We start from the raw sequence: 25176 nt of genomic DNA on the forward strand, positions 1-25176 counted from the left end.
TTTTTGGCTTCTTTTTTTTTAAGAGATACAACAACTCTGAAAAAATAAATACAAAACATTTATGCATTTGTGTATTTCCTCTGAGCAAACCAAAACAAAGGCAGAAATTAAACAAAATTCAAGAGTTGCAACCCCTTCCTTTGGCAATGATCTGTGGGGCTCCTGACTTCCTTCATCTGAATCATTTCCCAAGAGGCACATTAAAAAGTTTCTCAGTAATGCTGGACTTTGGTGGCTGGTTAAAAGTTAAGATGAGCAAAGCACATGGGCTCCACCCCAGGATGCTGCCAGATGACTGTGAGAAATGACCTTATGCAGCATTAATCATTCAAGGAGGAGGATGCTGCAAAGCCTGCCCAGATGGCTGTCTGGGACAGAGAGGGGAAAGCAGGATGATGAGGACATGAGAATGAAGTGCTGACGCAAAAAAAAAAAAAAAAAAAAACCCAAAACATTTTGCTGAAGCCATAGACTTGGGAGCACCTTCTGCATCCCAGTGACAGCCTGTAAAGTCTGGAAAAAAGGGCAGGTTTTAGTGTTAAAGCTCCCTGAACCCGACAGCTCATGTTCCACACATTCCTCAGAGAAAGAAATGAAAATCACAGAAGAAGGGAAGGAGATGGGAGAGGAGCACACACCAAACACCAGGGACAGGGTAAGGCACCTGGGACCCCACAGACCCCAATTCTTCATGGTCCTGGACAGAACCAGGGCTTTCAGTCTATGAATTTCAAGTGATGTCTAAGGAAGCAGCCCAAAGACCTTGGACAGACAGTAACTTGTTCCTCCTATATTTATTTTAATGCATTATGCAGTTAATAAAGAAGGAGTTATTTTTACAATAAAATAAAACAACTCCAGTAGACAGAAGTTCAACTCTTGCTCCACAGAAAGGGGAAACAAGAACAGAACTTGTAATAACAATAATCACCATGACACTGAAAGGTTTGAGATCCTCTTTTTGTTCATAAACATATTCTGTCTCTTCCCAATTTGATACAGAAACTGTACTAATTCATAGATTTATAAATAATCAACTACAGCCAAGACAAGCATCTTACAATATTTTTTGGACAAAAGATTACAGCCACCACTAATTTTGGTGGTCATTAATCTATAATCATCTATAATTTGCATTTTACCACCTGCACTCAGTACTGCAAAACCAAAAAAGATTTCATTAAGGAACAAGCTTGCAACACTAAATTAGTTTTTCTGGTCCTTTAGAAATAACTTTAACTGAAAAAATACTCAGATAAATCCTGAGAAAGGAGACAAGGAATCAAAGTCATCAGGAAAACAAAAACAAAGAAAATGAGATTGAGATTAGCTTTGAATAACTTCCTAAACTCAACTCAGGAACCTTTTGAAGCCATTTGAAGACGAAGTCTGCAACCCACTGCATAATGAGAACAATGCAAAGGCTGCTAAATTAAGAAATTCTCTTTCTACAGAGAAAAAAAATTCCTGCCTCTGCCCTCTCTCCACTGGCAATTGAAGATCTGCTTTCCCCACCACCTCCTCCCTTTGCTATGGCATCCCTGCTACAGGGCACTGCCTATTCTGGTTACAATTTAATCATTCTTTCTCATATTTGAAGAAGGAAACTTTCCACATAAGAATGGGGAAAAGCTAAAATTCTGTATAATATAAAATTTACTGTGCTCCCACTGCACTCTTCTCCCACACTTTCCCATACAAGCATTAAATCAGGCTCAAATGGCAGCTGGCTGTTGCAATCCTGTCACTCTACACAAGGGAATTGAGACAGCCTGCTCTGCCAAACAGCCTTGCACTCTGACAGTCCAGGTCCTTTTGACAGTAGGATGGGAAAGGGTGAGGCTGGTGAGCTCTGTGCCCTACCACGTGCATTAAGGATGACTTTACTGTTCATTTATAGTACATGAGATCACTTAGCCTGGGCTGTGGTGTTTCCCATCCTGTTGGAAAATATTCACCACCATCTGATTTGATTTCAGCAAACAGAATTCTGTTGCATTCAATACATTTCTCGGAAAGCCATTGTGAAAGGAACCCTGAGAGTAAAGTTTCTCAGAGGAGGAGCTGTGCCTGCTCAAACCTGTGAGCTGCAGCTGAACCAAAGAGTGGGATTTCATGGAGACCACAGTGATGGCTGCTCTAAAGAAGGGTCACATCCCTTTTGATTCTACATCACTATATTCTTTCTGGGTGCTTTTTCATCATGTGCTTACACCAAGAAGGATATAAATTACCAGAAAGACGATTCTTCAAGAGCAAAAACCTAATGACCCCCTGAATAAATTCAGGTTGCTCTGACATAGATGCAAAAAACTGATGCCAAAGGAAGGCATCCTCAGCTCAGGAGGCCAGCTCTGCCTCTCAGGTCTCTCCCACTCCTCCTCAGCAACACAAAGGGCACAGGGATGACTAAGGCTAGCAATGACTTCTGTTGTTGATTTTAAGCAAACTTGAAAACACTTTAATTCTACTTGCATGCAAACAGGCATAAGAGGTATGTCACCTAGGCAACAAAACTATTCCCTGGAATTGGCCTGAAGTATTTAGAATGAGTGTTTCCTTCCTATGACACTGAGTTTACAGAAAAACACAGGTTCCTCTGAGAATTACAGCATATAAATCTGAAGGTGTCAGCACAGAGGTCACAGTTTGCTGGAGAAAAGCTCTTTGTTACACGAGTTAAAGATGGACTTCATATTGTCTGTGCAATCCCTAACGACCTTGCAAGAAAATCTACCTTTTCAACTGCTCCTCTGGTGCCTGATTTACTTTTGGACAGACAAAATTACTTCCATTTTTTTCACCATTGGGGGCTGCATAGCTTTTGGAATTCTGCTGCAAGTAAATACATCCCTCCTATTGCTGCATCCGAGGAGGAGACCGGATCGTTCCCATCTACTCGGTTCCAGGATAATCACTTCCAGGTTTCCAACTCACCAGTGAAACCAAGATGATCTGTGTGTGCTGTATGAGTTTATCAGGGTTTTTGTTTAACCATATCCCAACGAGCCTTTCTTACCTTCCCAAAGACAAGGTCTTCCATCCCATCACCAGGCAAGGGGAAGAGGTCAGACTCACTCCCGGACTCTCTTTTAAGACCACCCTGTGACGAGGCACAGACACTGCTCAGCCCATCCTCCAAGAAGTTCTCACATTCTGCAGGAGCAAAGCACAGAGAGTCACAACCTGAGGCTTTATTCCAGAGTTTAAAACTCCTTTTTAAGTGCATCACTGAAGTACATGGTGCAAACTAAAATTCTGTATGGAACAGCTGTAAACACTTGTAGCTTGAGGTGCTGATAAATATACTGCATATGAGGCATCCCATACAGTGCATAATGGGATGTTTCCTATTAATTGCAACAACTGCAAAATTAGATTCATATTCAATGAATATAAAAATACAACTTGTCAATATTTGCCTTCATTCTCAAATAATCAATTCCCTGTAAATGCCAAGTGCATATTTGGACAATTATTTAATTTCTTCTTCTACATTCCTTATTGAAAAATCACTAGTGTGAATTCCATGACAAGCTTTACTTTTTCAAGATTCAAAAATTAGGTGATTTTTAAAAAAACTTTCAGCTTTCATAACTCCTGGCATTGAAATATAAGTATGTTGCATCTCTTTTTTTTTTTCAAATGCTTCCAGCTGTTTGCACTGGGTTAATCAGGAGTACAGAAGTAGACTGTAGACTGCAGCCCCTGAAAAAGCCTCTTTCCAAAACCTTTAACAAGTATTTGCCTAGAAAAAGTCTGTACATATTTTATTTGTTCACCCTTCAGGCAAAAGTATTAATGATAATTTTGTAAAAATTGAACACTCAAATTTCCCAGCTCAAAATATTTTCTAATTATTAGTTTGCTTGATATTTTTTTTTAAAGAAAGGTGCTATTTTGGATCTCCTCTAACTAAATAGATCCAAAGTGTGCTCAGCTGTCTGGAGAAGAGCCAGGGCAATAAAATAATAAATTATACCTCACTAACTGCATCCTTGGTGACATCAAGCTTAAACATCAGTGAAAGGACAACAGGTTTGGGTAGCTTAAGGTCACCTCTTTGCCTTCCCCATCCTTAATCTGTGCCTGACAGCAGCTATGGAATACCCCAGCCACATCCCAACTGCTGGGAGTGACTCCACTTCTGGAGAAAACAGCATTTCTTTGATAGTGGTGGGGCTGTCCCCATTTAGGGCAGGGGGAGTCAAACCCACTGGAAACCCCATTACCCCATAGAGGAATTTCCACGCTGTGGAGAATTGGAAAAGCACTTATTGGATGCTGCAGCTGCTCCTGTTCCCCTTTCAGTAAACCTGGAAAATCTGAACTGCTTTTCCATCACCGAGGGGGAGAAGGGAGGGGAGAGACAAGGGGGGGACGAAGGGAAAGAAGAGACGGAGCGGCTGTGAGGCCACGGGCCAGGTGCTGCTCCTCCAGCTGGCAGCCAGCACAGCATGTCCACAGCCCAGACTGAAAAACAAAGGGGCTCCAGCCACGTTCCACTGGAAAATCAGTGGGGACAGCTCAGATGCGCTGAGGGCTGGATACCTCACCCTGAGGATACAGCACGAGAGGCAGCGCAGCCTCCTCGGGAGGAGCTCCCAGGGGCACAGGAGATGAGGCAGAGGGGAGGAAGGATGATGAGGAGCATGGTGATGGGGACCCCTCCACACACCTCAGCTCTTTTGTGCTGAGAAACTCCTTCCCAAGCCCTCTCTTCCCCACACTCTCCTTTATTTTTGGTTGGAGGTGTGCATGTTTTCTCTATTTTCTCCCTCCCCTTTTCTCAGTTCTCTGGGATAGTTTTGAACTGCACAGGCGCTGCACAAAGCCAGGCTCTGTATCTCAAACCCCTGGCAACACTTCTGTGCATAATATAAAGGCAAAAAAATACAGAGAAAAAAGTCTTAGGAAGAACTTTTCCAAGCAATCTCTTCTGTATATTTTCCAAATTCTTGTGTTCTCCAAGCCAGGGCTGAGCCCTTCAGTTCCATGCTGATAACTATGTATCTGGTACACTCCTCTGCACATTTAATTTCAAAAGCATTGACAGAAAATGAGAAGCTCCAATTTCTGGAGTTACCTTCTAAGACCTGAGGTCTCTGTCTTTGCAAGTCATTTCAGCAGATGAAAAAGGCCTAATTCCTTATCAAGTACTGTATTTTTAAGTTAGCCAATTGACAGCTTGTGGTTTTATTGCTGTTAAGTGTTGCCAGATTTTTCTTGCCCTCTCTACATTGTCCAGCACCACAGAGCAGCAGGAGGAAGCCTGTGCAGTAACAATATTATTTCTAGAAAGGCCAGAACCTGCATAACCTGAGATCCTTCTGCTGCTTCAGTCCATCTGGAGAGCACATTTATTTAAAAACCTATCTCTTTATGTGTGTGTTACAGACATGCATTATTACAATTATTAATATAAATTTGTATATTCAGCTACCTAATTACATAATTAATATTATATTTCTATAGTGTAATATTGCATTAGAGAATTAATAAGTGTGCAACTGATAGTGATCCATAGGAATGCATGATTATATATTTGGCAAGTCAAATGAGTCCATGTAGTTTTGCAGATAAATGAAGCATAAAAATACTGTACCAAGAGGCAAAGGATTCACAGATACAATCAGTAAAGCTGAGACATGGCAATATCACAGGTTCTCTTGCAAAAACACTCTTGAAACAGCTATTGATGTTAATGACTCTTCTATAAAGGACAGTATTTTGTTTGTTTGTTTTTAATAAAAACGCACTTATTTAACTCTGATGTGAGCTAGAACTTCTATTTCGGATAAACCCCTCAGGTCACTAACCCACACTATCCCTTCTTAGCCTACAGTCTAAAAGACTGAGTTTAAATTTCACATTGACACTCATTTTCTTTCAAGTTTCTCATATAAACTGAAGGAGATTTGGGTGAGACCACTGCTCATAAGGACAGCAGGGCAAGAAGCCTCCTCTCCATGAGCAGCCTATGCAAAGCCCCCTTTCAGGGCCCTGATAAATTACTCTATTTGTTTCAAACACGCACAATCCAGTGAAAGGAAATGCTTTTTTTCTTATCTTGGACACCAACCCTTCTTTGAAGCTTGCCCAGACTAGATTTTCTGTCCCAGTGGAAGAGCCAGAAAGCACCAGCCAGCACGCAGGGCTGGGACGGGAGCTTGGCACAGCCAGTGGGCAGGGTGTGGGAACAATGGCTCTGAACAGCCTTCCTGCTTCCTGAGCCTGGAATCATGGCAACTTTTGGGGAGGGGGGAAAGCAAAAATCTCAAGCCACTGATTTGGGTATAAATATGGATTTAGGAGCTCAAATTTTTGTTTTGTTTTTTTTTTTTTTTTCTTTTATCGTATTATCCTTTAAGCTATGCGATAATTGATAAAAGATTTGTGTTAATCATAAAAGTATTGAGGTTTGTATAAACCAGAATACTTAGGTCTGAAATGAAGCATGACACTAAAGAAAGGAAAACAGAAACCATGTCTGTGTGCCCCCTGCAACATCTTTCAAGTTTATTTAGGAAAAAAAGTGGGGGAAAAAGTCAAAATAGTGAAGCACTTGAAATGCAGAGTTATTTGAGATGGTGACACACCACACAGCTCCCTGCTAGTCAAGTGCTGCAGCCATGTGCTAACAATGACTCACAGCACAGTCATTACACAGTTTCTTTAATTTATGTGTTTTCCCCATCCAGGCTAGGATGTCAAAAACAGGGAGCCAAGGAGGGACAGAGGAGGTGAGGAGGAGGAGATGCAGGTGTGGAGCTGCCCTCAGCACAAAGCTCACCTGGAGCATCCCGCGTGCGCTTGCGCTGCAGCAGGGAGGAGTCGGGACACGGCTCCAGCGGGCACCAGCTCTCACGGTTTATCTGCAAAACAGCACAGCACATCACAGGAAGGCCACTCTCACCAGCACCGCTGTTAGTCTCTTCTCCAATACCCCTCTGCAGCAAGCAGCAGATACAGAGCTATGGCTTAATTTTTTCCCAATAATAAAAATGTCAAAAGTAACATATGATTTTAGTCTTTTTTGCATCACTAAACAAACCATTAGAATATGCCAAAACCCTTTATTTCTCCACGGAAAGTTTGATCTGAAGGTGGCTCCTGCTCAAGGAAGGAGTTCAGAGGGAAGATGAGTCAGTGTTTAAGCTACTAGTAGAGGACTGGATAACCTTGGCTTCAAGTCCCACCTCCATTTGTAGCAGAACTGTAGGAAAATAATCCTCTGTTTTATGCCTCAGTTCACTACCTACAGAATACAAATTCCTTACCACCTATGTTGCTGCACAGATAATTAGCTCAGAGATAGCGAAATGCTCTGGTGATATGGAATCAAGGGCTTGGGAAGTGCCCAGGTCATGGTGAGAACCAGCAGCACTTTGGGCTTGCAGTAACTGAAATGATGATGATAGAAACGCCCATTTTAACACTAAGACACATCACATGGTTTATTTCAACATCAGCCCTTATCACCTCACTCCGCCCTTCACCCTTTCCATGACTCCCAGTCTTTCAGCAGGGATGACTGATCTGTTCTCAGCCTCCTCCTCCCTCTGCCTGCGCTTTCATCTTCCTCACTCGGGTTGTGTTGTCCAACATTTTGACTCAGAAGTCTGCTGGACTATCCACAGCCCTTGGCTCATCCAACATTCACTTCCCATCACTTTTGTCTGCAGCTGGCAGACTCTGGAAGCCCCTTTACTCTCTCTGCCATTTCTTTGAGCCAAATGCCTTTACTTACTGTCAAATGCATGCAAATCTCACCTGTCCCACACCACAAAACCCAGAAGTTATTTCCCCTCCTGACCTGCCTCAACACACAGGATCTCACATGTTAAGCTGTAGTTAAAAGAAAGCTACTGAAATCGATGACTTAGCCTGATTTTATATGTCAAGTATTTCTCCTACCCACTCTCTGGCTTTCCTTTTATCTCCTGAAATAATTTCCTTTCCTCCCTTTCAAATAGTGAATTTTTACTATTTACTTTTTGCCTCTGACCTATGTTCAAATCTCCTCCATGATCCTGCTCTATTGTTGCAGTCCTTGCTGTACTCCCAACCCCTTAATGTTCTCCTTTCTCCTATGTTATGAAATGCACTGGTCTTGCCTTCTTATTATTTATTTGTTTAAATAAATTAAAACCAAGCCTCTCCTAGCCTTGACCTGACGTGCTGCTTTGACTAATGACCCACGTCCTTGTTTCCTCTCTCACTGAGATCATGGAATGTGTTACTGCAGTCCTTGGCTGGCTGGTCCCTGCTCTGGCTCTGTCCCCTGCCTGTCACCCCAGGGGCTCCTGCCAGCACCTCCACTCACCTCCTGCTCTCCACACCACACAGGCAACCCTGCACTGCCCCAGACCTGGCAGATAATTGCTACAGCACATTTTTCCTCCGTAGGTTTTGTCCTCCTCCTTACTTGTGTGATGACAAAATGGGGTTGGAAGGGCTTTTGACAGGTCAGCTAGTCCCTGAGCCAAGTTAGGCTCAATTATCATCTGAGAGGTCCTAATCCAATGTGCCCTTAAAATCCTCCAGTGGAGAGGATGCCATGACCTTCCCTAGTCAGCAGCTCTTGCTGACAGAGACTGGGAAGGAACAGAGAAGTTCTGAGAGTGGAAAAATGAGCAGGAGTCTCCCAGGAGAGGTGAAGGAGATGTTGAGCTCTACCAGAGTCAGGTCTTGGGGTGACCTCAGTGCACATCCCACCTCCATGGAATCTTGCAGACTGTTTTTCTTAAGCATGATGCACACTTTGTAGCACTTACTCCCTGTATTATACAGATATTCACCCAAGACCTCATCACACCTCTTTATGTACACACATCTAATATCCCAGTTTTCCCTGCACCTCTGCTCCACACACATCTGTATATCCATTTCCTCCCTTTTACATACATCTATATTCAATGACAGGCAGCGAGGAAAAGAAAAGCAGTCTTCAGTCTGATAAAGGATTTTTAAGTAAAACTTCAAAACAATATTTTTTTTGCTTTCCAAAGCGACATAAGCATGTTGCATTTTAATTGTTGCATGGACAGTGGGTCACATTCTGTTTCTTTCAACAGAAGACACTCCCTGTTCTCAGCAAGGCTGTGTGGTATCTAACCTTAGCATCTAAACTTAACCGCAGAAGTTATTCTTTATTTAGACTTAAAAGAGCTGCAAAGTCAATAAATACCACTTCATGACTGTAAAGTCAATAAATATCACACTATTATTCTTTTCTCTCCAGACAAAGCAGAATAAATTTGCACCACACTTTCCTGTATCTTATTAAAGGCAAATCTAGAGGTTGAGGCTGAACACACATAGAAGCACAAATGCAAATGTGCTCAAGTCCACACAAATGAAGGAATGACCCATTTCAGACACAAAACTAAATTCTATCTCCTTCTGACTGACTTCTACCTCCCTCCTTCCTCCTCAAGAAGAGCCTGACCCTTCGTAATTTTAAACAAATCACCATCAAATTCAAAGGAACTACTCCTGATTTATACTGACATCTACTACTGGAAATCAGTAATTAAACATCCCATTCATTAATTAGCAGTAAGAAAGCAAAATAGGAAGAGATTCAAGCTGTCTGTTGAATAAGCCATATTAGGCTGAATTACCATTATATATTTTCCTTTAATAGAACCAATTGAGTCATTCACTGAAAATGCATTATAGACATTGGCATTTTTTCAAAAAAGATTTGAGCATTTTTCCCATTTCCCAGCCAGCTCTCTCCTCAGCCCTGTGGCTTTGCCAAGTACTGAAAACGTCTGCTTTTCTCTATTAAAAAAAGTAATGAGAGAGTAACACTGAGGTTTAAGGTGCTGCTTCAGATACACTTAATTATGTACAAAATAAAACATTAGAAACTAAATATTTATCTCAGTAGCCCTAATTCAGGAAAAATAATAATCACCATCAAAACAAAAACAAAGGAAACCACTACTATATACAAATATTCCCCAGGCCAAAACGAGCCCAGACAGGCTTTGAGGGAGGTTTACTGCACAGTCTCAGGGAACTGGGTGGTCCATAGATACTCAAAACACAAACCCAACTATCCACAGCCCAACACTGAGTACTGGGATCCCTCCTCAACCTGAATTCTGCTTGTGTTTACTCAGGAATAATGACTACAGGTACAGACAGTAAGAGCTGGAGAGGAAATGATCTTTATAAAAGCATCTGAACATCAGGAGCTGGAGAATGCACCAGAACAGAGAAATCTGAAATGAGCTTGACTTGGGATTTCACAGACACGTGTGCCTTGCATGTGAGAAAACTCCTCCCTTTTCCCTGCAGCTTCTTGTTTTGCTGAGAGAAGGCCAAGGACAGGACCACAGGCTGGTGGCCACAGAAGATGATAAAAGGCCCACACTTTCTTGCTTGCCCACACTGATTATAGCTCATTGATCCCAGGCATCCCAAGTCTACGGCGGGAGCAGAGGATGCAGTGCTGTTCCAGGGGCAGAGGGAATCTGAAACAGCCTCTGGGAACACAGTTTCAATGCACAGCTTTTGAAGAAATGCCAGGAGAGAACCAGCTATTTTTCCATACAGAAGCCTGAATGTGTTTATCTGCAGCTCAGACACAGAATGAATCATGGGAACACATCCCCAGGCACCAAAGACTGAATCCTGCAGGATTTTCTGTGTTCAAAGCGATCTTTGGGACACCAGCAGGAGCTGAAAGCAGCAGATGGTTCCATTTGTCTTTCTGGGCACACACAGGTATTTCCTGACTCTCAGGGACATCTTCCTGCAGACTCTGAACTTGAACTTTGATGTGACTTTATGCATAAGAAAAGGACGGTGCTGGACAAGCTGTGAGACACCCAGGGCTGGTGTCCTCTGTCCTGCAGGAACAGGGAGTGACCCCAGACTCAACTCCCAGGCTCTTCCTTCACTTCCCCTTGATCTTGGACAAGGAATTATGTGATCCACTCCAGTGTGGTATCTGCCCCTAAAACCAGGATCAGGACCTCCTTCTCAAAGACACTCCAACAATAAATATCTACGGCAGAGCTGTGTGGTGGAGGCTCACTAGGAACAGGCACCTTGGGAGCCTCTCCTACATTTCCAGCATGGAAAAGTCCTTCTTCTCTCCCTCTGGTTTTATTTTAACTCTTCTTGCCTTCCATTTCACAATAAAGAGAACACACTGACCTTCCAGGAAATCTTTTGCTATTGCAAAAGTTTGCACTTGTCAACCTCACTGGTCGTGATATAAATCAACATCTCCAGAGCACAAAGAACCAGATGACTTTTTCTTTCATTTCCTAGCAGATCCCTAGAGATTCATCTTCCCTCCATATTATTTTAACTTTGTCCTAAATGTGCAAGTTTCCATTTTTCTCCTTTTATTTTCTCCAGCTTCCAGACTATGATCTACCTTGCAGCTAAAACCAGATACTACTGCACATAGGAAAATATTTAGGGGAGTAATTGTAGCTTGCTTAGTGTATCATTAAGTACTTGGGCACCACATTGAGTAATATCCATTTTAAATATCCATTGTAGAATAAAAGTAGTAGAGAAAAGCAATACTCTAAATTCAATTTCTTTCATAAGCAGAAATGATATAATGATTTTCTTAGAAGTTCTATGCATGTTATAATTATTTTTTAGGAATTTCCTGTTCCTGAAAACTTCCTATAGGACTAAAGAAATTTGTACATAGAACTGGAATTCAATGTTTATGCTGACCAATTTTTAACTTTACAATTCCATTTACAATGAAATTATCCAGTTGCCTGCAATTCCTGCACTAGAACCTAAAGCAACAGTTGATTTAGCCCCTTCACAAAAACCACCTTTCAAGATCCTCTGAAATAGTTTGAAAAGGAGCATGAAGGATGGTGCATCTGGGGAAGGAATTTCCACTGTTTTCCTTCAACATCTGTTGCTGCAGAAAGACTCCATACACACAAAACTCACATCAAGAGCAAAAATCACTGCCTTGGCAATCATCTTGCCAGACTATATTAAGAGCAGACATATAAATTTGCTTGCAAGTTCCACATTTATTTTTTATTGAAATTATTTTGGTAATCTCCCTGTGTATTTTCTTAGCTTTGGGGGAAGATATTAACAGGTGGATGTAGAACACAAAGACATTGTCGAATGTATGCCAAAAGGGACAATACTTGAATATCTGCAACGATTTCTATGGAGATTTGTCTTCTAGCACTGTGAATATGCTACATTGAGTCTTTTACCTTTACAGAGCTGGTGACACTGTATCAGAACTTTTTCTCAATGAGGTGCAAACTGACCTCTCTCATAGCAACAATCCAGCTACAATCTACAATCTACAGCTATAGAAAACTGTATTAAAGAATTTCACCAAAAAAGGCACAAGCACAGGACATGTTACATGACTGAATAAATTAGCTCTTTATGGTGCAAGAGCAACACTAAATTCCTAGAGTGCATTTATCCCCCGGCAATGTCCCAGCTGGGAAAAGGAACGTGTGCCCCAAGTATGTTTTCTAGCCCTTGGCACTGGGATGTCCTCCACAAGCAAAACTAAAAGTCAACAGACTTTAATTAAGCTTCAAAAATAACAGCAATGGCTTTGCAAAAAAAAAAAAAAAAAAAAAAACCTCTTAACTAATATGAAAGCAAATTCCCACAACATGTATGTGCCTAAAGAGAAAACACAATAATTTCATTTAGGTTGCTCTCCCAGTTGTAATTCTACATGAAGAACACAAACAGGAAAACTCAAAAACTCTCTACATCATTCTAAAGACACTTCTCTCCTTCTGTCCTTCAATGACCAGAACAGCATGGACAGATGTCAGATTAAAGTTCAGTCATTTTAGGCCCACAAAGTTTGATGAACACTGCATACCCATCAGCTGGGGACATCCTTTCCCCAGATCAACTCCAAAGAAGGAATAAACTTACTTATGTGTCACTAAAGAAGAAAAACTTCAACATAAAATAAAAGGTAGCCTAGTTTCAGTAAATCAAGGACTTCTCCATATATTTTTAGGTTAGGATGCTGTAAATGGCACTTTGCCTTATGTAGGCACAGATCATTCCATCAGATCTTCCCTGGTGCTGGAGTAAAGCTACCAGAGCAGACAGGAAGCAGAACAACTAATTAATAGTGCCATCCTTTTAATTTCAAAATACCTTGATTAATAATTAATGCTGTTTTTAATTTCATGAATAATGTTCTGATCTTCAGCTGGAAGCTGAATGGGATTGGTTCATCTGAAAAGCAGAAAAATCAAACCTCATTGCCCCAGCTGCGAAAAAACTTACTCCTGATGCCTACCCTTAACAGCCTCAGCATTCACATACAGAGGTGAAATGCAGATTGAGACAAAAACTGTTAGAAGACATTCCCAGCTGCAACTACTCAGTCTCCCATCCCCAAAGCAAAGCACTGCCTGTCCATCCCCACTTAAATGCCTGACTTCACATGTATCTGCAAGGTGCCAGGCAGTGTGGTTTGGTATCCTGTCCCTAGATAGTTTTATTTGTGGTAGCAGGCACAACATAAAAATGAGACAGGGCTGCCAAGGCACACATGGGCACACTGAGACTTCCCATTTTGGGCTTGCAATAACACAGCACAGACTGCTTTACCCTGCACGTAGCTGCCCAGAGCTCAGCAGAATGTTCAGACAAGCAGACATCCCACACACCCCACAACTTCTCCCTCATCTGTTACAATGCAAACCCAGCAGGAAAGATGACAGCAAATTTTTATGTTGTTTGTGAATTATCCAGGCTTCCTTGCGTTCATTAAGTTCAGGATCCAAGTTCATCAAGTTCACATTGCTGCAGGAGCCAGTGAAGGACACAGAATCATGGAATCATAGAGTGGTTTGGGTTGGAAGGCACCTTGGAGATGATCCAAATCCAACACCTCTCTTACAGACAGGAATAACTTCCCTGGTTGCTCAGATCACCATCCAACCTGGTCTTGAACCTCTCCAGGGATGGGGCATCCCACAGCTTCTCTGGACAAGCTGTGCCAGGGCCTCACATCTCCCACAGTAAGGAATTTCTTCCTAGATGAAGTCCTACCTCCAACAGGGACTGGGACACTGCTGGTAACCTGCTGCCTCTTGCTTTTTCATATGTGGAGAGGAGGAAGAAACTATGGTAAACCAAAAATAATTGTGTGCATCAACCCTCAAAATTGCTGAGGTTCATTTTCTTCATAACTTCACAAGCCACTGTTTCAGGCTCAATCTAAACATGGAAAATTTGAGCCTCAAGACAGTGGCCCTTCAGACGACACATGCACTGCAAAATAATGGGTAGGAACCAAAAATTCTTTCATGACTATATCTAAGAATGGATGCAATCAACACAAATATAATCTCATCTATAAACATTTGGTACCCAAAAGGGCACAAGATCTTCTTTCTTCACCACATTGTCCTTTTTCAGCAGCCAATTTTCTCTCCTACGACTGAGTCACCATCCCTGGAGGTATTTAAAAGATGTGCAGACGTGGCACTGAGGGACATGGTTTAGAGGTGGATTGACAGTGCTGGGTTACTGGCTGGCCTCAATGATCTTAAAGGTCCTTTAAACCTAAATACTTCTGAGATTACTGAGTTCCCTATCTTAAAATGAAGCACAAAACATATTCATCCACTAGAAAAGGAATGACAGCTTGTCTGAGCCAACCTGCAGCCACATTGAAAGCTGTTTGGTGCTTTGCAGGTATCTTGTTAAAATTTCACCAGCTCAAACACTTCTGGTGGATCCGATTTGGGTTTGCTGTTTTCTAAGGACATGTACTTGCTTTTCAATATTTAAGAAGCCCTGTCCTCTTAACTCTCCAAAATACAATGGCCTAGATAAGGTACAGTTTTATTTCAGTATTTTAATGAAAACCAAACCCAACAGAAACCCCACCCCCAGCTCCCTCATTAAGGGCCTGATCCAACTCCCATTAACGTCAAGAGATGATCTGCCACTGACGCACTTCAGTGCTGGCTTGGACCCCCAGATCATCAAACTTCAATTTCATCTACCAGTTATGTTATAGAAACCAGAGAAAACATGACAGATGACTGAAAATCGAGCTGGAGTTGATGGTAGCTGTAGCTGTCACTAGCACCCTCCTATTTTAAACATCTGCAGGCTGTACAGCCCATGTTGGGAGCAGCAATGCGTGCACACACGCACACATATATGGACACTGAGTCATTTGCAGGAACAGACAGTATAACCCACAGTTCTGAAACTCAATTAGGAAAATATCAGTTGGAACTAACAAAAACCACATTTTGTTATAAAATCTAAGCTTTGCTGAACAAAAAACTAATTTAAGGAACTGGTGACATCAGAAATACTGAAGTTGGATAATTCTGGTGAATTGTATTTCAACCCAGGCAATCAAATACTCTTCATAAAGAAGAAGATTGTGCTTTTTTATTGGCAACCAAGATTGTCAGAGGTACCAGATCTCCTTCCAAGAATTATTAAGCAGTCTTTTCATAGAAGTAGTGTGTGCACAATAGAAAACACTTTCAATGACTCATACTCTATGACTATGGACATATTCAAGTCTATGGACTGAATACCATGGGATTCAATCCTCAACCAGCATCAGTCACATCAGAGTTCCAAAATACTCAAAAAAATAGAGCTGGTAGAGACAACAACTTACAGCTATCTGTGCCACCAAAAACCAATGGGTACATTGAATTAAAGGAAAACACTTTCATTCATAACAAAGCAAGTTAACAAGAGCTAGGTCTATTTTAGTGCAGATAAAGTAGAACAAGAATTAATTGAAAATAAATTTGTCATATATTCTTGTCTTGGAAACCATAGCATGAACCAAAAATCATAAAAAAGGAAACCCATATGATCATGTAGAATCCCACTGCTTCAGCTAAGAAGAGAAAAGAGAAAAAGGGAGAGGGAAAGGAAATGCTCTTCCAGCAGTTAAGATCTCTGAATTGGGCTGTGTTTTGCAGTCCCTCTGGCTCCTCTCCTATTTCCATCCCCTCTGCCAGGAAACTGCTGAAGCTCCACAAAGCTGTTACAGAGACAGGACATTCCCAGACTGCCATTGTGCCATTTGGTGGAGCACTTGCTAATTTTAGATTAGAGGAGGAACACACTGGGACAATTAGCCAAGAGCCACTCCTGATTCTTGCTCCAACCCATCCTCAGACAAAATCACACCCAAACAACAAGACTGACACCAACCCTTCAAACACAAACAAAAAACAGAGGCAAAGGAAGATCCACCATGCCTTTTTTTGGCAGAATGCATCTTTTGGGGAACATGTGCCTTTCAACTGCAAAAGCAAGCACTGGAAATGGAAACTCTTTTCCCCTCATACTAAACACCCACCTGGGATTTCAAATCAGGGACTGTTTAAGGGCAGAGGGCAGGGATGATGGCCAGGGAGCTCACCCAAAGAGTGCATGGTACAAGAGATTATCTAGTTGCAGAGATAATAATATTTGAAATGATATGGTTTGATAACATTCAAAACCATCTCCATGGTGAAGGGCAAGAGCTCTTCCACCTGTCCCTCCCCTCTGCATCATCCCAAGGGACATGAGTACAGCAAGGAACAGACTATCCCCCAGAGACAGAGAAGGGTAAATAAATATATACAAACACCATACCTTTAACAACACAACATCTACAGTCCTGTCCACCTTGGAAATGTCGCACAGGCTGTATCGCCTCTTGTGGCGCTCGTACATTTTGTCCAAAGAGCCGGGAGCAGAGGAGCAGAGCCCACCATGAACCCCGGGCTGACCACGGCCCCAGCCCTCTCACATCTGTGCTCAGAGGAGTCCCCGTGCTCAGCACACCAGCTGCCCGAGCTTCTTAACAGGAAAACGAAAATCCCAGCGCTGCTCCTGGCTGATAAAGTCTTCTTGGAACAAATTTGCTTTTACAGGCAATGCAGAAACTTATAGCAAACAAAAGATATTTGAAGACAGCTTTATACATACAGGATTATTTTTTTTTTTGCGACTGCTAAGAATGGTATCAACCTTCCTGTTGCAGTAATAATAATAAAAAGATGTTTTCCAGACAAGTTTGATATCCAAAAAGCACCAGAATGAAAATCCTGGCTGAAAAGAGAACAAAAGCCAGATGTGTGCAGCAGGAATACTGACGCTCCAAGTGGAAAGGCAGAAGGTAGGCTCAGCCACGGCAGGTCTAATTCAGGAGAAAAACGAAAACAACAAAAAAACCGATCTCCGTATCCAACGTAAATAGTGTCACCAAAGTGTTTTGTTTTTCACGCCTTCATGCACAGAAAGAAACAACAAAAAAAAGTACTTTCCTCCTTCCGAGTCAGTTCACTGGGCAAGACGGCTTGGGTTTGCATTAAGTTTAAATTTCTAATGACAGCACTGGGCAAAAGGAAAGAAAATAATGAAATAAAGCCACTCCCTCCTGATTTGGGCTGGGACGTCACTGCTTTCCTTTTTAGTCCTGCACCAGTGTTCTCCCAGCTTTCAAATTTACTTTGCAGTTGTGGGAGCATGATTCAGAGAGAGGGAAAAAAAAAAAAAGGAGAAGGGAGGGGGGGAAGAAAAAGCAGCAGCTTTTCTTTGCCAGCCTCTTCCACTTCTGGCTGCAAGCACTTGGTGTGTTTGCTCGGTCCAAAATGAGACTGAGAGCAAAGGGACGTGTTTTTCAAGAGGTAAAAAGGTTCTTCCTACTCCCCCAGGCCAGGTGAATGAAAGACAGTTTCGAGGTTAATGCTTTCCTAAACCAGGAATGGAAACTTATGATTTAATCAGCGCACATGGGGAAAAAAAAAAAAAAGGAAATCAGCTATCTACTTTTTTCTTGATTTGTTTGCAACACAGAGCAAAGATCTCAGCAACTATTTTGTCCAGAAAATACAATCTTCCCTCTTCTGTTCTAGCCTGAAAGGCAGAGCTTTTTTTCTTGGGGGGAAAAAAACCCAACCCTAAAGTTTTTTGTCTTTCTAATGCTGGGGCCAGCGCGAGTCTCTGTGCTCTCAATAGCTCATTCACATCAGCTGGGCCCTGCATGCTCACTGCCACATGGTTTCCTGTTTTCAAACTGCCCCCTTGCAGCCCCCTCCGCTTTCCACCCCACCCTGACCTCTCCAGGGATGAAATCTTTCCATACTTCCCTGGCTTTAGACATTCTCTCATTCACCGATTCAAAAGGGAATGGGGGCGGCTCAAAATGAAAGGAAAAAAAAGAGAGAAGAAAAGGGGAAGCAGAGTTTTCAGAGACTGGGAGCTGTAGCGACCAGAACTCGCTGCTTTGCTAGATGGAAAAGCTGAAAATGCAGCAATTTTTAATCCCAATTGCAAAGCAGAAAAGGCAGAACTGGAAAAGCACTCATCAACCCAAGGTTTAACTGCCGATCTCCAGCAGCCACCCTCGGCAGCGCCGGGAGAACTGGCTCACCTCCTGCTGCTGGGATTTGCTCCACTCCTGGAGCTTACTTAGGGGGTTGTAGGTCTTTTCATCCACTCCTGTAGGGTGGTCCCGGTTCCCTGGTTGTATAAGCAGATTTGTGGCCACCAGCTCAAACTCTGGCAAAGGTGACTCAAACCCTGCAGCCTACTGGAACAGATAAAACGCAAGTTCTCGGCATTTAAATGCAAGATGAGTCTTCCAAAGGAGATCTAAACCCATCTGCTGCTAGCAAGCACTCCAGCTTCTCTCTTCCCAGGGCTACCCAGTCTTCTGAGTGCCCAAACACACTGCACCACAGCCTTCCTGTGAGCAACACAGGAACTGACTCCCCTCCGTGCCTGTAAAACACCAAAAACCAGGAGTTTACAGAACCACCACACGCTGCTGTGAGCTCCTGGATGTGACCCCCCAGTCTGTACAGTCAGACTGCACAAAAGCAGCTACCCTATAGATTTAGCAAACTCAGTAACCAAGACAAGGGCATCTTTTCCTGAGACTTGATGACACAGTGGCCAGCCCTGACACGAAGGTCAGCCTTGGGCAGGCTGGGACCTGCAGCAGATGAGCTGCTCCCAATGGAGGGACACAGGTACACTCTTACCTAGTCAGTGCCAGGGCCTCCCCACACTTCCCTCATGCTCCAGTCTCTCCCTCACCTCCCAAAGCTTCATCTCCACCACAGCACCAGCTGAACTGAGGAGGATTCCTTCACGAGGCTGAATTACAGCTACAGTCCCTGCCTCAAGATCTCAGCCAATGACTCTGCTCTCTCCAACGATGAGCAGAGCTTCTGCTTTCAGTATTAGGACACACACAATGTGGTCGTACTTTGGGGACTTTCTGGAGCCACCAGTTTTCTCCACAAGTAATGAGTCCCAGCAGTCATGTGCCCACCGAGACGAGGAATCAGAAATGGCTGTGACAGCATTCCAGCCCTTCCAACACTGCCATAAAAGGCAGGGATTTCCTCAAATCTAAATTTACAAGACAGGAACCCGTAAACAAAGTATGTGAATTTAGTTCAGGTGTAGGAATTTGCAACAGTCACAGTGCCTTAATGATGCTCTAATGTTTAATTATGGAGGACCTTTTTTTTTTTTTAAACTGATACAGCAGATAGATTTGTTTTCAAATCCGTTTAATCACAGCCAACATTTATCCTAACAACAACTGCACAGCTCTGCTCAGACACTCCATTTAAAGCACTTCACCTTTGATCCCCAGAGTTTTCCTCTGGCAACCAGAAAGAGATGTCCAGCTGCAAGGAATGCCCACCATGCAGAGGAGGTGAGCATCACTAACTGTGACATCTTCCACAGAGATGCAGGATGGGTCCAGCTTGTAGCTGCATCAACATCCAGTCTATTGTGGCTCACATGACCTCACCCTTCTTGCAGGTAAGGGGAAATGAGAAACATCTCCAGTCAAAGCAGATGGGAGCCACACTGGCAAGTGTGCAGCTTTCACAGCAGGAGCCCAATTTTCCTGAGCTATGCACAAGCATTTTGGGATGGCCAAAAGCCACGAGTAACCCAGTGTGGGCTTTCATGGGGCAGCAGGGAACAGAAAGTTCATGTGGAAGGTGCACACAGGTGGAGAGAAGCAGCCAGGGAAGCTACCAGACCCACACCAGCCTGGGTGACTCTGGGCACAGGATGTGTCCCAGGACTTAGTGCATATCCCAGGACTTGGTGCATGTCCTGTGAATCAAGATGATGACTTGCCTTAATCCTCAATTATGTGTCTAGATCTATTAAAGGTTGTCAGTTGATCTCCTTGACTCCCCTATACCTTCAGCCATAGAGGGAAACAATCAATACACACCAAGAAAAAATAACCCCTTCTCTTTTTTAATTTAAGCTTCCAAATGCCTAATTTGTTCCAGGAGTTTTTCAGTAGTTATGTTCCTGACTCACAGCAAAGATCAGGGGGCCTGTGACGACTACAGATACCCAAAGTGCATCTCATCTTCATTTCCAGACTTAACTGTTGAGGGAGGGTGGGAAACAGAATATAAACAAACAGAAGATAATGTGCCAGACACACTCTCCCTCGGGAGACCATCGCTCTCTTCCCACATTAGGTGGGGCTTTTGCTGCATTGTTTCAGGCTTGAAATCTTGCCTTGCACACAGCCTGCCATCCACACAGGCACTGCTGGGCAGACACAGAACACGACTCAGCCCGGACAGAGCAGAACAAAGGCTTCCAGTCTCTTTTGTACAACTATTTAAGGCAGTCCTTGAATACCACACAAGTGTTTAGACAGTATATAGCATTTATACTCTGAAACACAATGAAAGAGACAATCAGAAAATAAAGGTTAAATTACAAAAAACCTACTCTAACAAGTAAATAATTCTCTCATATTTTGGCAAGCTGCTCAAAATGGAGAGGAGACGTGAGCAGCAGCCCCGGCCACCGGCTGCTGATGCGACAGTTCTGGGCTCCTTATTGAAAACATCTGGAAGCTCTGAGCCACTTTGTGCAGACAGGAGTTTGAAACTATCCAATCATTTCATATCCAAACCCAAGTCCAGCGCTGCGGATTCCAAGGGAAGGAAAAGAGGGGGAAGGAAAAAAAAAAAACCACACTTGATCACACCATATGATCTGTAACTCATCCAGATAAAACTCCTCCTCCTCCACCAGACCTCTTAATGACAAGGAAATCATGGTTATCCTGAAACAGACTGAACTATTGTTATCTGTTTCAAATTACTTTTGCCATATCGTTATGAAACACTGCAATGATGCAATCTGCAGAAATACTCAGGCGTATTATTTTTTTAACCATGACTCTGATAGGAGCTAATGGAGCAGCAGATGAAAGGAGAAAATTCTCCCTGTTTCAAGCAAGGCAAAACCCACTTTTGGGCACTAAAACAAGGTGATAATAAATTCATCAGACAGTAAGAGAGAAGAATTACAATTTCAACTGCTCTTTTCTTAAAAGAAAGCAGCTTTTTGTGAAGGCTTTTTAAAATTTTACATTTCTGGCACTTGCAAGGATAGACAAAACAAATAACTTTTTTCCTAAAACTAAACAAGGCAAAGGAAATCTTCACTCTAATGCTGCAAAGCCTGTAAGAGGAGCACATCCAATCTGGAAAGGAAAGCACATCCATCGTGTATGCTGGGAGGGAGGTCAGCATCCACGTGAAACCAGAGATGGACACTCAAATGTGGATTTTGAAGCAGACCAGACTGCTGTTGACCACAGTGAGCACTCACACCACAGGCCTTGGTCATAGCTCTGGATTTCTCATGGCATTTCTCATGTTTGCAATACTGAGAGGAGTTTTGTGGCTGACCCAGTCCCACTGTGCCTGTCTGTCTGTATCTCTGTGGGCTGGTGGTACTGCATCTTTCTGGCCACGGCGTGACCCACCAGAGTCCCACCAAGCTACAAGTGGCTCCAAAAGGCTGGCTGTGACTTTGAATTCCCCTGTAAGTAGGGCACAGAAAGAAAAGGAGTCACAGAGAGGGACACAGACAGTCCCCAACAGCCAGACATCACAGGAATCTCCACCTGTAGCAAATCCATGCTACTCTAACAGGGAAGGTCAATGATGCAACAACAAACCTTCACAATCCTGGCCCTAAAACACCTTAAAACACCAGTACCAACACAAGTTTTAATTCTCCAGCCTGGGACACTCCCAAAACTTCCCTATTTAATTCACAGAGTCACAACAAGGTCTGGAGGGAGGCATTTCCTCATGAAGCAACGCTTTGGGACAAGACAACAGAGCTGAATTTAAAATCAAACAATCCACTGTCCAGCTGCAGCCTGTGTTTGAGCTCAAAGAGAACAGTCTAACACCAGCTAAAGAGCCATGAGGGAATGAGGAGGGCTTGGAAAGCTGTCAGACATACAGATATGTGGAGCATGTGTTTTGAGAAAATACAAAAACACCTTGAGAGACCTTCAGCCACTTCCTGACCTTCCCTTTTTCTAAAATTTCTCAGAGACTCAGCGTACATTTTTCAGGAATTTCTATTGTCCAAATAACCTTCAGAAAAATGCCAAAGCCTTGGTCAGCCATGGAGCATGCCTGAACATCCTTCCAGAGGAAGTCAACTGCCCATCTTACTGCTCCCAAATGGCTACAGGAGAAACACAACCCACACAAGAGATTAGCAACCCCTCAGCTGACTCTACATCACTTTGCAAGATCTGCTTCTTCCCTTACCAAAAATAACCGCAGTTGGGATGTCTAGCTGGCTCAAGTGCTGTGGGATCTTGGACCAGGCCACAGATATTTATTTAGTGTTATGGGAGTTGAGAGAAATACTTCTGCTGTCAAGAACTGGACGTGTTGCTTTGCTCTGTGAGTTTCAGCATGCTGAAAATAGGGAAGGGAAAACATGAGTGGATAAAGCAGGAGCAGTCCCAGAAGAGGCTGTCAAGGAGCACCTGAGCTGTGAACTGCAGCAACAAATCAGCTGCATGTCCCCTGTGCCCTCCTGTCAGCTGCACGGGGTCTAATGACTTACAGACAGTCAAACACCAAAAAATGGGGACTTCTGTAAAGAATAACACAATCTGCAACCAAAACAAGCAAATGGAGGATAATGCTTTGATTTCACAGCTGGCACAGCCAAGCCTGCTGAAGAAAGGACATTCACTTCTCTGAGCTCATCCAACACTGAAGTTGGTCACAATAGATTTGTTTATGTTCTCCTTTATGGTTTTCAGTTGCTGGCAATAAATATGTAAATTTTATGTGCACACAATGAGTGATAATCTTCGCTAATTACTGTGATTCTCCTATAAAGCAAGGATTTCAGTTTTGGGGATCTGGAAGGATAATGACATAAACAGAAGTATTTAAAATATAAAATTGCATTAGAGGAGTTTTCAAACCACTGCAAGCATTATACAAGTCACTTGAAATTGGTTTGCACAAACCATCCCTTAAATACCTGAAGGCCTGCTCAAGCCCCATCAAGCAATGTCTAGTAATGTGTCCTACAGAGGAGTAAAGGAAGAGACTATTGCATTTGTCTCAAATGCAAGAAAAAGGGGATATTTCATTATCTATAAAGCTCACAAATTTAAAAATCAAAGTAGCTTTTCATTTTTATAAAATCTGTAATAAAAAAAATCGTTTTCTGACATGATTGGGATAGATACAGGATATAAGAAAGTATTTATTGACACAACTAAAAACTTATGTTCTGTTCTCCCATAAAAACACATTCTAGAAAGACTGAATCTCTACGGTTCAAGATAAGAGGTTAAAAATTAGCTGAAGATTTTGTGCAGGAAAACAAAGCACCTCACACTTCCAGAGTGCAGGAAACACTCCTGTGCTCTGAAATGACCCCCACTGCTGTGGGCAGGGCACAGGAGCAGGCAGACATGGCCTGAGCCACTCCAGGATGCCTCAGCACAACACAAGATCAGTGCCATGAAATGTCTGGTGGATGGTTCTGTCTGATGAATTATGTCTTTAGCTAAAACCAGAGACAGGCTAGCATATTATGGAGATGAATTGGTGGATAAAGCCCAACAAAAATGATGCATGGCATGAGTGAGTGAAATTAATGGACAATATAAAAATGACACATCTTGAACTGAGGAAATTATTCAACTTTTACCATTCTTTCATGCCTACAGTTTAAGGCACTGTAATCTAACTGAAAAACAGAGACGGGTCATTCAAATGAATAAATCATGCCAGAAAATGATTCAGCTTCCCTTCTTTTTATATTTTCTTTTTAACTGAAGTCCCTGCAACCCAGCCCTTATGAAGCCCACACGACCCGGTGTATTGTCCTGACCAGGCACTCTGTCAAAAGGGAAAAAGTTATCTTTTCTTTCATCTTGTAATTGAAAATCTGGGAGGGGAAGAGTTGGGAAAGCAGAGCACTGTACAAAGGCACCCATCATATTCCCAGGGCAGCTTTTTGCCTGGCTGCTGATGAAGGCAGTGGATATTGAGGACACAGTGGCATTTGTTTTGCCCTTCCAATATCTCTGTTTGCTTAGTGGCAAGGAGGATCTCAGCCCCTAGGGGTAACTGAGATGCTCTGAGTGCAGCCAAGCCCCTCTCCCAGCAATACCAGACACTGCAGATCCCTCCTACCTACACCTGCATCCAACCAGTATTTCTGTGCCCTCTCTCCATGTGTTTGGAAACTGAAATGGAATCCAAGGCAAACTTTGAGAGGAGGCATTTGGAATCCAGCTCCCTCCTGGGAGGTCTGCTTTAGGACCACATGAGTATTCCTTTGCTCACTGTTTTATCCGTTTCCCTGGTAGTCCTCTGTAAGGAATATTAAACAAACATATCTTTACAGCTCAAGAGCCCAGGGGAGAATGTTGACCTTGTGGATAAAAACCTGGTTTTATCCCTTTTTACCCCACTTTCATCCCTCTGGACTAAGGATGTACATACAAGGGTGAGGATTGACTGGGTCCACAAAGCCATCATTAAGGACTGCTACATCAATACATGCTGAGTATGCTCTCCCCTATAGCCTGATTTCAGAAAGTATTTTTAAAGGAATTTCAGGGCATGAAACATGTATAATTACAGCCAGATATGTGGAAGCATCACCATTAGTGAGGAATTTTCTCAACAGTTGACGCTGCTCCAGAAAAACAATAAAATATTTATTCTAAGGTTATAAACTAACATATCCTACACCTCTACCAGCTTTTCAAAGATCCCTCTACAGTAACATTCGTTGTTGAAAAGGCTAAATCCTAACTGGAATAATGGGTCCCAAGCCCTGCCC

At 42.7% G+C, this 25176-nt stretch overlaps 1 protein-coding gene across 10 annotated transcripts in view; it reads right to left on the reverse strand.

Annotated features, from left to right (window-relative positions):
- AKAP13 (A-kinase anchoring protein 13) overlaps positions 1–25176 on the reverse strand; it is a 208236-nt gene that overhangs the window by 54802 nt on the left and 128258 nt on the right. For 6 of the 10 annotated variants that reach the window (XM_056500307.1, XM_056500309.1, XM_056500308.1 and 3 more), the window contains 2 exons: positions 6794–6875; positions 3020–3156 (listed from right to left, as the gene is read on the reverse strand). In XM_056500307.1, coding sequence (XP_056356282.1) covers positions 3020–3156; positions 6794–6875 — 219 coding nt within the window. Of the gene's footprint in view, positions 1–3019; positions 3157–6793; positions 6876–16632; positions 17388–19028; positions 19107–25176 lie in introns of those variants that run through there. The other 4 variants (XM_056500312.1, XM_056500311.1, XM_056500310.1 and 1 more) reach the window with 4 other exon arrangements.

Source organism: Oenanthe melanoleuca, chromosome 10 (assembly GCF_029582105.1).
Source record: "Oenanthe melanoleuca isolate GR-GAL-2019-014 chromosome 10, OMel1.0, whole genome shotgun sequence".
NCBI lineage: Eukaryota > Metazoa > Chordata > Aves > Passeriformes > Muscicapidae > Oenanthe > Oenanthe melanoleuca.